The sequence below is a fragment of the Lepidochelys kempii genome, chromosome 1, assembly GCF_965140285.1.
Source record: "Lepidochelys kempii isolate rLepKem1 chromosome 1, rLepKem1.hap1, whole genome shotgun sequence".
NCBI lineage: Eukaryota > Metazoa > Chordata > Testudines > Cheloniidae > Lepidochelys > Lepidochelys kempii.
Window position 1 is genome coordinate 236,735,377 of NC_136380.1, and position 13,671 is coordinate 236,749,047.

Sequence of the window (13,671 nt, forward strand, 5' to 3'; positions counted from 1 at the left end):
ATGTTCCACTAGCGGGGACCTTGGCAGTCCAAGAGCAGGGGCAAGGGGTGGCGTCTTAGCCCCCCTGCCAAGAAAAGCGCAGGACCCACCATATTAACATCGGCCATCTTGTCACACAGTTTACTTTCAACTTGATTAATGCACATTAATTTAGGTAAGAAGAAACAGTTTGGATTGTTTGAAAAAATAATCAGTGTTTTTGTCAGGTTCCTTTATGATTTATTTTTTTTAAAAAAACTATGAATTAGAATAGAATTTTCCCCCCCCCCCCCCAATCAAGACACTGAATCAGAGTCAGGTTTTAACTGCTGGATGATCTATCTACTCCCCGAACTGGCCCAGACCAGTTTGCACAAGAAATTCCCAGGACAAAGTACAGCTTTTCTAGTGATGTTACTTTATTCAGGAATTTGAAAGGACTACATTCCTTAGTCTTCTTGGAACAATGCAAGTGGTGAACAAAAGCTCCAGACGGAAGGAGATGTAATTGGTTTTGAAGAGCATGAACATCTGTAGAGCATGTGTCTGTCGTATATCCCTAAGAGACCCTGCTTTTGAGGAAGAAAGCAAACTATGTACAAATATCAGCACAGTAGCCAATGAAGCAATCAGAAATTTAAAAGATAACCTAGACACAGACTTAAAATATAGCCAGTTCCAGGCTGACAATCTCAGGATTCACTTGTTTAGTGGTGAATATTTCAAAAGCATGACCAGTGGGAGGAGAGTTAAAAGGTAAGTGCAACAGAAAAATTTTGATGAGGCAGGAGAACGGGAAGTAGCTGCTTTTTTAAATCAATTTACTTTTCCAAACACAGTGGAAAATAGTTTCAAGCACCCAATTGTACTTCAAATCTTCAGTGCAAATGCAGAGGAAATTCTGAGGCCTGACACACTGGCTTACCTCTGTTGGTTAGAAGGATGTGATTATTTGCTAACGTAGCTGTGTCAGCAAAAGCTAGTGTAGACAGTTATACAGGCAAAACCTTTCTTTTTGCCGGTATAGCTTATTTTGTTCAGGGAATGGATATAAACTTTATCGGCAAAAGGACTTTTTTGCTGGTATAAACTGCATCGACACTATGAAGGTCTGCTGGTATAGCTATACCATCAAACCTTTTAAGTGAAGACAAGGCCTAAAAAGGGTCCAGATCACTAATCATATTCTTTCTTTGGCTAGTGCCTAGACAACAGCCCCATGGTGTCTTTCCCTTTCCTTACTTCTCCGCATTTAAACAGCCACTGAACGTGGTGCACAATTTAAACACAGTACATACTGAAGTGAAACCTTAGACCCTTATCTTAAGTACGTGCCGCACCACTGGGAATGCAACAACTTAGAATCATAGAATCATAGAATATCAGGGTTGGAAGGGACCTCAGGTGGTCATCTAGTCCAACAGGACCAATCCCCAATTAAATCATCCCAGGCAGGGCTTTGTCAAGCCTGACCTTAAAAACTTCTAAGGAAGGAGATTCTACCACCTCCCTAGGCAACACATTCCAGTGTTTCACCACCCTCCTAGTGAAAAAGTGTTTCCTAATATCCAACCTAAACCTCCCCCACTGCAACTTGAGACCATTACTCCTTGTCCTGTCCTCTTCTACCACTGAGAATAGTCTAGAACCATCCTCTCTGGAACCACCTCTCAGGTAGTTGAAAGCAGCTATCAAATCCCTCCTCATTCTTCTCTTCTGCAGACTAAACAATCCCAGTTCCCTCAGCCTCTCCTCATAAGTCATGTGTTCCAGACCCCTAATCATTTTTGTTGCCCTTCGCTGGACTCTCTCCAGTTTATCCACATCCTTCTTGCAGTGTGGGGCCCAAAACTGGACACAGTACTCCAGATGAGGCCTCACCAATGTCGAATAGAGGGGGACGATCACGTCCCTCGATCTGCTCGCTATGCCCCTACTAATACATCCCAAAATGCCATTGGCCTTCTTGGCAACAAGGGCACACTGCTGACTCATATCCAGCTTCTTGTCCACTGTCACCCCTAGGTCCTTTTCCGCAGAACTGCTGCCTAGCCATTCGGTCCCTAGTCTGTAGCGGTGCATTGGGTTCTTCTGTCCTAAGTGCAGGACTCTGCACTTATCCTTATTGAACCTCATCAGATTTCTTTTGGCCCAATCCTCCAATTTGTCTAGGTCCCTCTGTATCCTATCCCTGCTCTCCAGCGTATCTACCACTCCTCCCAGTTTAGTATCATCCGCAAATTTGCTGTGAGTGCAAACCACACCATCCTCCAGATCATTTATGAAGATATTGAACAAAACCGGCCCCAGGACCGACTCCTGGGGCACTCCACTTGACACCGGCTGCCAACTAGACATGGAGCCATTGATCACTATCCGTTGAGCCTGACAATCTAGCCAACTTTCTGCCCACCTTATAGTGCATTCATCCAGCCCATACTTCTTTAACTTGCTGACAAGAATACTGTGGTAGACCGTGTCAAGAGCTTTGCTAAAGTCAAGAAACAATACATCCACTGCTTTCCCTTCATCCACAGAACCAGTAATCTCATCATAGAAGGCGATTAGATTAGTCAGGCATGACCTTCCCTTGGTGAATCCATGCTGACTGTTCCTGATCACTTTCCTCTCATGTAAGTGCTTCAGGATTGATTCTTTGAGTACCTGCTCCATGATTTTTCCGGGGACTGAGGTGAGGCTGACTGGCCTGTAGTTCCCAGGATCCTCCTTCTTCCCTTTTTTAAAGATTGGCACTACATTAGCCTTTTTCCAGTTATCCAGGACTTCCCCGTTCGCCACGAGTTTTCAAAGATAATGGCCAATGGCTTTTCTGTGGGTGTGGCCCAAGATACTGAATAGGTAAAAAGAAAAGGAGGACTTGTGGCACCTTAGAGACTAACCAATTTATTTGAGCATAAGCTTTCGTGAGCTACAGCTCACTTCATTGGATGCATAATAATGAACAAACAGGTAAGTTAGTCAGAAGTTGAACAATGTCTTCAGCGAACATTGCTTTTTGGTTTCAAAAATAGCTCTGACAGTCTGACTGACTTCTCCCGGAAGTGAAAAATGTATTGAAGTTTAAAAAAAAAGAAAAAAGATTTCAGATCTTTGCAGTCTGGATCCAAACGATTTTCTTTCAAATCTACTTTTCATTATCCTTTTCTAAAAAGGTGTACAGTCTCTACTTAGACTAGTTCAGACAGCAGTGGGGGATGGAGAAGTGAAACCAGTACTGTGTGTAATAAGATGACATGCACGACAAATGGTTTTACATTTGCTTTTTGGTTCCTGGAAGATGATGTGCAAATGCAAATGCCCTGAGGAATCATCTCATTCCTCTCCTCACCCCTACCATAAATGGTGTTCACTCTCATGTCTTAATGCCTTTAAAAATTATAATTTAATCCTCTCAGCATCCTTATGAGATAAACAATTTTATATAAATAGATTGGGAACTGAAGCAAAAAGCAACTAAGTGACTTGCCCAAGGTCACAGAAGAAAGCATGGCAGAGCCAGGAACCAAACCCAAATTTCTTCCTGAGTACCAGCCACGAGGCTGTCTTTTTGCTCTATGCTGTGGGCACTACTTCCAGCTGGGCAAGGTGGAATTCCTTACAAGTCTACCAATGTTGCTCTTGTTTGTAGGTGATGTCACTCAGGCTATGTCTACACTATCACATATTCTGTCGGCAAAACTTGTCGCTCAGTGGTGTGAATATTCCACCACTCTGAACAACATAAGTTTTGCCGGCATAAGTGGTCATGTGCACAGCTCTGCCGGTGGGAGAGCTTCTCCCGCTATGGGGGTGGATTAATTAGGTCAACAGGAGAGTTCTCTCCCATTGGCCTGGAATCTACGCAAGAGATCTTACAGCAGTGCAACTACATCGGTACAGCTGTGCCGCTGTAAGCTCTCTAGTGTAGACATAGCCTCAGTTTTGAAGGCCAGAAGAGACCACCACCATCAAATACTTTTATCTCCTTCACATCACAGACCCTTCTCCAACTAATCCTGTAATACAGGGGTTCTCAACCTCTTGCTTTCTGAGGCCTGCCCCAACATGCTATAAAAACTCCATGACCCACCTGTGTCACAATAACAGGTTTTCTGCATATAAAAGCCAGGGCCAGCGTTAGGGGGTAGCAGTAGAGCAATTGCCTAGGGCCTCAGGCCACAGGAGCTCCTACAAAGCTACATTGCTCAGGCTTCGGCTTCAGCCTCGGGTGCCAGTGCTCAGGGCCCGGGCGTCAACCCCATGTGGCAGGGCTTTGGCTTTCTGCCCCAGTGAGTCTAATGCCAGCTCTGCTTGGCGGCCCCCCTGAAACCTGCTTGCGGCCCCCCAGGGGGCCTCGGACCCCGGTTGAGAACCACTGCTGTAATAGGTCCACAACCCTTATTAAGATGTGCTTCCCACACAAAGAGTCACAACAAGTACACGGTCTGTCATCTGCTTGCTGAAAGAAATACTACCCACACAACTTAAGAACATTAACATTTATTTAACATGATAAAAAAGAAATGAGATATGAACATTTGCATTTGAACAATAGTAAGTGGCTTCTTATACTTACTCTGGATGTGCTCATTGTATAATATATACACAATGAACATAATTACATTTGTACACAAACTAAGTACTGGAATTGAAAACCTGTTTATTGCTGTACACACCCTATTCCAACAAAGTAAGAGCCCAGTACCTCAAAATACATACACTTCATTTTGTTTAAGAAAAAGTAAGCACAAACATTCAGGTATATGTTGATAACAGTGTGGCATTAACTGCTGATGCTGCAACCTGACCAAGAAATAATTACAGCAGAAACAGGACATACTTTACTCAGCAATAATAAAAATGGCACATTTTAAATATTTATAAAAATTTTACAAATCAAATGTCAAAATACACTAGTGTTTAAAAAGTGTAAAACAAGGTTTAGTGGCAATATGTAAAAGAAACTGATCTGTTATGTACCTAAAAGAAGCAAAAATGCAAACTTAAAATGATTTCATAATTAAAAACATTAAATTCTGTAAAACATCAACTAAGGTTCTGACTTTAGGCTGCATATTAAAAAGAATCTTTATGTGCATGGAAATCATAGCAGCAAGCTGGTATCAGAAGAACAATCTTCAGATTGTTGACTGTACATATGGGCCATTTAAAGCTGTCTTGGAATAAACATTTTCCAGGAAGTGATAAAATGATGCTCTGTGGCCAAAAGCATCAGAACTATGAATTTCATAGATTTAAAATATACTCTACAATATCTTCTCATATTTCCATAGGTCCACACTCCTTGGCCATGAATGGTTTCAACAGAATCTGTTAGAGCTGAAAGACAGACATGAATAAAGTTACTGTATTTTACCAAAACACTGTTTAAAGTTCCTCTTAGGATTAGGCATTGTGGGGAGTTTCTGACCGCGCTGTGGCTATCCACGAAATAAATTACCGTATATGCTCGTTCATAAGCTGAATATTTTTGGTAAAAAAGTGACATATCAAAGAGCGGGGGGTTGGTTTATAAAGGGGTTGACATCAAAATTTGATGATTTTAAACTCTATTAAATCATTTAATTGAATATCTAATACATTGTTGTTTTGTTTACCTGGAGCGTCTGCAGGCACGGAGCTCCTCAGTTCCCTGTGGCCGCAGTTTACCGTTCCCAGCCAATGGGAGCCACTTCCCGCAGCTCCCATTGGCTGGGAACGGCAAACCGCGGCTACTGGGAGCTGAGGGACTCCGTGCCTGCCAACCCACCAGCGGCTTACCCTGAGGGGACAGGAGCCGAAGTTTGCCAACCCCTGAAATACAGGGTTGGCTTATGAAAGGGTCATACAGTTTTTGCTATTTTTAGCTATCCATCTTGGGGGGTCAGCCTATAAATGAACGGGCTAATGAACGAGTATATATGACAAATTATATTAAAAAGAATCTAAGAAAACATTAGTTTCCACAACCTATCTTTTTAGGCATTAAAGCTATTTTGACAGCAATTCACAAATGAACAGAAACAAACAGGGGTTATTTTGTACAAAGAACCATTTCAGGGTTTTATACTGCCACCATCAATACAGTAACTAAGAGCTTTCCATGTAAAATTAGTAGCAAAGCCCCTAAATGCTGTACCAAAGGACTGGCAAGGTTAGAAACAGGACACAGTACTCTTCACTTGCTATGATGTAATGCAGTGTTTGGGATGAAAGATTCTAAATAAATGTCATCATCACTCTATTAAACTGTATTTTAGCATGTATCAGCATGCTTAAAATGTAACAATATACTTGTGAGAGGGATACAAAATTTGTTTTAGTGATGCCAGAAGACATGATGTAGAAAAAGTCATGTGTGAATAAGCTCTCTCCTTAGTCCTATGATACCACATAGCACCATTTTCCTTTTCCAAATTCCACTGCCTCTCTGAAACCCATCATGCATTTCTCAGACCCTGGCTTAAAAATTGGCCTTTCTATGAATTGAAATGCACCCCCCAACTTATAAATTCTCTCTATTGCAGAGGATTTCTTGCTGTACAGTTTGCATCCCACTGAGTAAACGAGTTCCTGCTTTAAAAAAATAAACTCTTCCTACAGGACAGGAAACTTGTTCACAGCCTGGTACATTTGCTGTTTCATTTGGGAAATTACAGCTCTTACCTTAGTCATGGGTAACAGCAATGCTCCTCACATTCAACAAACATTTTAAATGTGTTGGGTAGTGCTCAAGAAAGTTGTTTGACTGACAGCCCCGGTGAAAGACCTTTAGTCAGAGAAGTATAGCGTGGGCAGCAGCAGCAGTGCAGGCTCCCACACACACTGTGCTTCATTGTGTTTCAACTAAAATGGATCAGGAATTTTTTGACAAAACATTTTTTCGTTGTAAAACACTGATTTACCAAAACAAACTTTTTGTGGAAACCTATTGTTTTCAACGGGGGAAGAAAAGGCCCACCCCAGAACAGTCAAATAGCAGAGTGGCTAGTGCACTCTTCTGGGATGAACAAGACCCAGGCTCAAGTCCCTGCTCCAAATCATGCATGGCAGGGACTTGAGCCTTCATGAGAGTCTCCCTCTAATTTTTTGCAAAAACCTTTCAGAAGGTCTAGGTTTCATCGCAACGTAGAACAAAACCACATGTCAAAATATTTTTTGTGACATGGAATTCTTGTTTTCCAGGCCCAGTATTAATCCTGATATGAAACCAGCTATACAATGACCATCCAATATTGGGGCTCTGGTGAGACTGCTAACCAGTGTGTCAAATGCAGATTTGAAGTATACACTAGGAAATGGACTAATGCCTCCAAATAAATTCAGATACTGAACAGAGGAAAACTATTTTTAGGCTCTAATATCCTTGGCTTTACTAAAACTAGGGAACTAGAAACAGAGTCCATTTTAGAAGTACCATTCTAGGAACATATTATTTTGTCATCAGCAGTTCAGTGTTACTCGTGGAAGCATCATATCTAAGGTGGCAATATTATGGACACATCGCCATCTTCACATACGTAACTGTGTAGGATGTTGGAGAAAGTGTCTTAGGTAGCAAAAGAGATTACCAGTCTTTCACATCTCAGACCTGAATTCATATTGTGGCATAAATAATTAAGAGAAAATTGCTTTGGAGAGCTCATCATTGATGCACATGACAGAGCCAAGTGCAATTTGACACAATTAGTAGTGTCTGCTCAAGAGATGAGGAGGTTCCTTACCTGTAACTGGAGGTTCTTCGAGATGTATGGTCTCTATATGTCTCCCAAACACAGGTGCGCATGGCCCCAAGTTTTTCAGCAGCCGTGTGCATTGGCCCGCATGGCTACCTTATGTTGCCACGTGCTCCATGTGACATTATAGGAGACCATGCAGGGTGACACGCACTCAGTCTTCCTCTTACCGCAGTATAGTGAGTCTGCAGCAGAGAGGAAGGTGGACTGGTATTGGGACCAGTACATCTCAAAGAACCTCCAGATACAGGTAGTAACCTTCTTTTCAAGTGATGGTCCTTATATGTATTCCAAACACAGGTGAGTATGGAGCAGTGACAGACTCAGAGGTGGAGGAGCGAGAACGCAATGGACAAGGCCTGTTGCAGTGGCATGACCTACAGTGGCATCTGCCCACTGGTCGATGGCATAGTGCACTGTTTAGGTGTGAACAGAGCGCCATGTTGCTGCCTGGCAGATCTCATGCCAAGGAGGCGGAGGTGGATCCTGCCAGATGGTGTTGCGTTGGAGCATGTGTAGCATTCTGTAATGCACTTCGAGATCCAACTGGATATGTACTGTGAGGAAAGGGCCTGCCCTCTTGACTGTTCCACAATGTCTATGAAGAGGCTTGATGAGGCACAGAATGCACGAGTTCTGTCTAGGTAGAGAGCCAGTGCCCTGCAGACATCCAGGGAGTGTAGCGTACTGTCTGCGGAAGTGGCATGTGGTTTAGGGTGGAAGATCAGAAGATGGATGGACTGGTTGAGATAAAACTTGTAGACAACCTTTGGGAGGAACTTAGGGTGGAGGCACAGGGAGACAGTGTCTATGGAAAACCGTATATGGGGGTCAGCCATCACGGTCACCAGTTTGCTGATCCGCTCAGCAGAGGTGATAGCCATCAGGAAGAGGACCTTCATAGCTAGGTAGACCAGGGAGCATGTAGCCAGCAGTTTGAATGGAGGTCAGGTGGGCACAGACAGCACAAAGTTGAAGTTCTAAGGGGAGTGGGGGTAAGGACGGGTGGGAAACAGTTTGTCAGGCCCCTCAGAAACTGGGTAGTGGTAGAGTGGGTAAATATCAACTGTCTGTCCATGGGGGTGGGGGGAGAAAGAGAGGTGAAAGGACGGGACTAAGCGCCACAAGGTGGACATGGACCGAGCTAAGTGCGAAACCTGAGGTCTTCAGCTCTAGAAGGTGGTCTTGGATGATAGGAACGGAAACACTGAGGAGGGGGAGTTGTTGGCACTGTGCCCAGGAGGTGAAGCGCGTCCATTTTGTGGTGTAGCATGTCCTCGTAGACTCCTGCCTACTCTGTGAGAGAATATGGTGGACAGGTGATGAACAGGCATTGTCTACACCTGAGCCCCATCCAAAAACCAGGCTATCAATTGGAGCAGGCTTCGGTTGGGGTGGCAAACCCTGCCGTGGTCCTGGGTGAGATGTATGTGCGGTGTGACATAGGTGAAGGCCACCATGTGGCCAAGGAGGCAGAGGCAATGGTGCACACTCATGTGCGGGTTGTAGCAGAGGACATTCACAAGGGCTATGAGGGTGGCAAAGTGGGCCATTGGGAGGAAGGCACAGAGTGTAGGGGGTCGGAAATGGTGGGCAAGCCCAGAAGTCCACACTATGACACGAGACCAGGGAGTAGGACAGGTTGTCCACTGAGAAGTGCCCCTGGCCTGAAAAAGCCTCCGCAAATGGTTGAGCCATCGGTGTGGGCAGTACTGCAACTGGTGTGGCTGGGTTGTATCTGAGTGGCGGCTCATCCACCAATGAAGGGAGATGGGGGGCCAAGAGAAGCGGCAAGGGTGGGTACAACAGCTTGAGGTGGGATGTGTGTGTGTGGAGGGGAATCAGTGGGATCCAGCTGGCCCGGTGTCCAGGGCACATCCCGTTGTCTGCTGCTCCAAGGAGTGGGTGTGCGGAGTGGAGCCTGGAGAGACTTGCGGTGGCTAAGTAGTGCGCATTGGTGGGTGGTCGGGACTCTTGATCCTTGCAGGAACTGGCAGGTCTCACTTCCGCTTTGCCTTGCCCCGCCTTAGGTGGTGGCCCTGCAGGGTCGTCATGCGATGTCTCACCTGACTGAACCCAGCTCGGGAAGGAAACGCAGTGTGGCGCAGTGGTCCACGATGGGGACCTGCTGCGGTGTTTGTGAGAGGGCTTTTGACTCTCCTTATGTACCTTCTCACATCTTGGCGGTGCTGATGGATCCAGATGTGAAGCCAAGGTCAGGATGCTCACTGCCGGTAATGGTCGGTGAATCACCAGCACAGGATTGGACTCTGCCTGGGGCCCGAACAGCACTTTTGTGATGAGGAACTTGCAGAGGGGCTGAAGTCAAGTGTTGTGGGTCCTTGAGGGGAAGGATTTGCACATATTGCTATGAGCAACAAGGTGCATCTTGCCAAGGCAGAAGAGGCAGCGCGTGTGCTCATCACTCACGGAGAATGAGTGAGGGCACAAGGTACAATTCTTGAACCCTGGAACACAGGGCATAATCCCGACAGGGTTGGGAGAGGCCCCATAAGGAGCTACTATATACACTAACTAAACTAAAGTATGTACAAAAGTATGACAAGAAAGAAAACAGAGCTAACTATTTACAACGGAGAGTTGTTCTCAGAGGATCTGAGCACAAAGAGGGGATTCCAACTCCGACCATGTAGTAAGAGGGAACTGAGGGGATGTCACCGCATATGGCCTCTTATGACCTCACACAGAGCGTGTGGCAACATAAGGTGGCCGTGCAGGTCAAAAAACACTGCTGCTGAAAAACTTCCAGCTCCAGCGCATACGCACCTCTGTTTGGAATACACATAGGGACCATCACTTGAAGAAGAATGCCAGGTTGTTCCCTTCAGATGCCGAGACTGATCCACATGGGGGAAGCTAACAGAGCTATAATCAGTAGAGTCTAGCTCCAGTCAGTCCATTGAACTGAAACTATGTAAAAGAAAAGGTTGGTTGGGTAATGACAGCCCTACTTAAAGGCCCAGAATATATACACACACCCCTCCAACGTTCATGTGTATCTGTACATATGCTATTTGATTTGTACATAAACAGCTCTATTTATACATTCTGAAAGTGCGTATCATGATTTATCATTTAAAATATTTTTACTATAACATTAAGTTTGAAACTAATATTCAGAGTCAAACCTGTATCTGAACATGACATGCTATACTGTTCATGAAAATCAATAACAACAAAGGCTGTATGTGATGTTTTTGTATGGACAAGAAACAAGAGATTAAAACCATTTCACTTTAACAAAGAGGTAATACCTCTTTCTGCCTATTACTAACACAAGAAAGTATCACATTACATACAATAATTATGACTGTTAAAACAAAACGCAGGTGCCCTATCTGAACTAGGTTATGCATTTTCTAACTTCACTAAGGAAACATCTTTTAAAAACTGAGAAAGTTCTCCTTTCCTAGTAATATGCCCTTATAGTTATATAGCTTATAGGACCTATGAAACAAGGCATATTCTTTTGATAGCCTTCCCTTGAAGGCTTATTTTAAAAGGTAATCCCTGACAACGTAGAAGTTTTAACTAATTAAAGTGCTGGTAAAAGTGTTAAAACGTTCTGACCTGTATCCCTTAGTTTCTTTAAACACCTGTATAAACAAACCTGCTTACTTCTATTTCCACTCACATTCAATAAACAGGAACTCTCAGAACCACAGAAATATAGGACTGGAAGGGTCATCTAGCCCAATCCCTTGCACTGAGGCAGGACTATGTATTATCTAGACCATCTCTGATAGGTGTTTATCTAACGTGTTCTTAAAACCTCCAATGACACAGATTCCACAATCTCCCTAGGTAATTTCTTCCAGTGCTTAACCACCCTAACAGCTAGGAAATTTTTCTTAATGTCTCACCTAAATCTCCCTTGCTGCAATTTAAGCCCATTGCTCCTTGTCCTGTCCGCCTTTTTACTCCTCTTTACAGCAATCATTTATATACTTGAAGACTTATGCCCCACTTCAGTCTCCTGTTCTCCAAACTAAACAAACACAATTTTTTCAATCTTTTCTTGTAGGTCAAGTTTTCTAGACCTTTAATCATTTTGTTCCTCTCCTCCGGACTTGCTCCAATTAGTCCACGTCTTTCCCAAAACGTGGTGCCCAGAATTGGGCACAGTATTCCAGCTGATGCCTTATCATTGCTGAATAGAGTGGAAGAATTACTTCTCGTGTTTTGCTTAAAACACTTCTGTTAATACATCCCAGAATGATTGCTTTATTTTGCAAGAGTATTACATTGTTTACTCATATTTCGTTTGTGATCCACTATAACCCCAGAGCCATTCTGCAATACTTCTTCCTAGGAAGTCATTTTCCTTTTCGTATTTCTGCAATTGATTATTTCTTCCTTAGTGTATTACATTAGTAGTGTACTGCATTAATTTTTATTGAATTTCATCCTATTTATTTCAGGCCACTTCTCCAGTTTGTCAGGATCATTTTGAATTCTAATTCAAGACCTTGCAACCCCTCCCAGGTTGGTATCACCTGTAAACTTTATACCTGTATTCTTTCTGCCATTATCTAAATAATTTATGAAGATATTGAACAGTACAGGACCCAGGACAGATCCCTGTGATACATCATTCGATACATCATACCTTTTCAGATTGACAGAGAACCACTGTTAACTACTCTCTGAGTATGGTTTTCCAACCAGTTATGCACCTTCCTTACAGTAAGTTCATATTAGGCTGTATTTCCCTAGTTTGCTTATGAGACGGTCATGTGAGACCGTATCAAAACCTTACTGAAGTTGAGATATATCACATCTACTGCTGCCCCCTATCCACAAGGCTGGTTACCCCGTGAAAGAAGGATATTAGGTTGGTTTGACGTGATTTGTTCTTTACAAATCTAGGTTGACTGTTACTTATTACCTTATTGTCTTCTAGGTGGTTACAAACTGATTGTTTGATCATTGTTCCATTGTCTGTATATCATAATGTGATACCTATCTATATTATACATCATAATAGACCATCATATCATGCTATATAATAAGAGTATTTCCTCTGACCAAGCTAATGATTTCTACCTTGATTCCTACAAGGAATTACCAGTTATGGATAGGTGGAGGGGCCAAGTGGGGATCTATGATATAAAAAAAATAAAATAAGAACCATCAAATTCTACACACACAGTGAGCCTAACTGCATGTTTTTATTATTGCTATCCTCTTCCCTTCTACTATTTATCATGTCACACTTATTTGTCTTAAATTAGATTATAAACTCTTTGGAGCATACTGTATGTACGATTCATAGTTCAACTGGGCTATTATCCTGACAGGAGCCTTTGGGTGCTAAAACACCCAAATATGGATACATTTGTACCTTGACTGCATAATCACGTTTCATTACAATTTAATATCAAGGAACTGTTATTCTACCATTACAGAAGAAAATGCTTGATGAGCTAATTGGTCCTTTCCATTTCTAACTATTATTATCTTATCTGAATACTGTATGGATTATATGCATGTAAGGAATGGTTACTTACTTTAACTGTGGTTCTTTGAAATGTGATGCAGATGTGTACTTCACTTGGGTGTGTACATGTGCCCAGTGCCCAGGAACCAGAGAATTTTACCTAGCAGTACCTGTAGAGGGGGAATACTTGTGCCTCGTTGCTGCAGCCCCTTCCCTGGCTATATAAGGCAGTGCAGTCCCGAACCGTGTCAGTTCCTTCACACCAAGTGCCCAGAGAAACTGCGACACAGAAGGGACGGAGGTGAGTCGTGGAATACACATCTGAATCACATCTCGAAGAACCACAGTTACAGTAAGAAACAGTTTCTTCTTCCTCAAGTGGATGCAGTCATGTATTCCACTTTGGTGGCTCACAAACAGTACCCTAAGGAGGTGGGGCCCAGAGACTACCTAAACAAGGACCCCAGGACCACCCTATTGAAACATGCATCCACC

The 13,671-nt window shown here is 43.3% G+C and overlaps 1 protein-coding gene across 24 annotated transcripts in view; it reads right to left on the minus strand.

Annotated features, from left to right (window-relative positions):
- Positions 1-4,463: 4,463 nt before the first annotated feature.
- Positions 4,464-13,671, minus strand: part of PLEKHA5 (pleckstrin homology domain containing A5) — a 273,038-nt gene continuing 263,830 nt past the window's right edge. For all 24 annotated transcript variants that reach the window (XR_012155733.2, XM_073318870.1, XM_073318738.1 and 21 more), the window contains one exon: positions 4,464-5,319. Coding sequence is in view for 16 of the 24 variants with exons in the window: in XM_073318870.1 (XP_073174971.1) it covers positions 5,301-5,319 (19 nt within the window). In the remaining 8 variants the exon portion in view is untranslated. The remainder of the gene's footprint in view (positions 5,320-13,671) is intronic.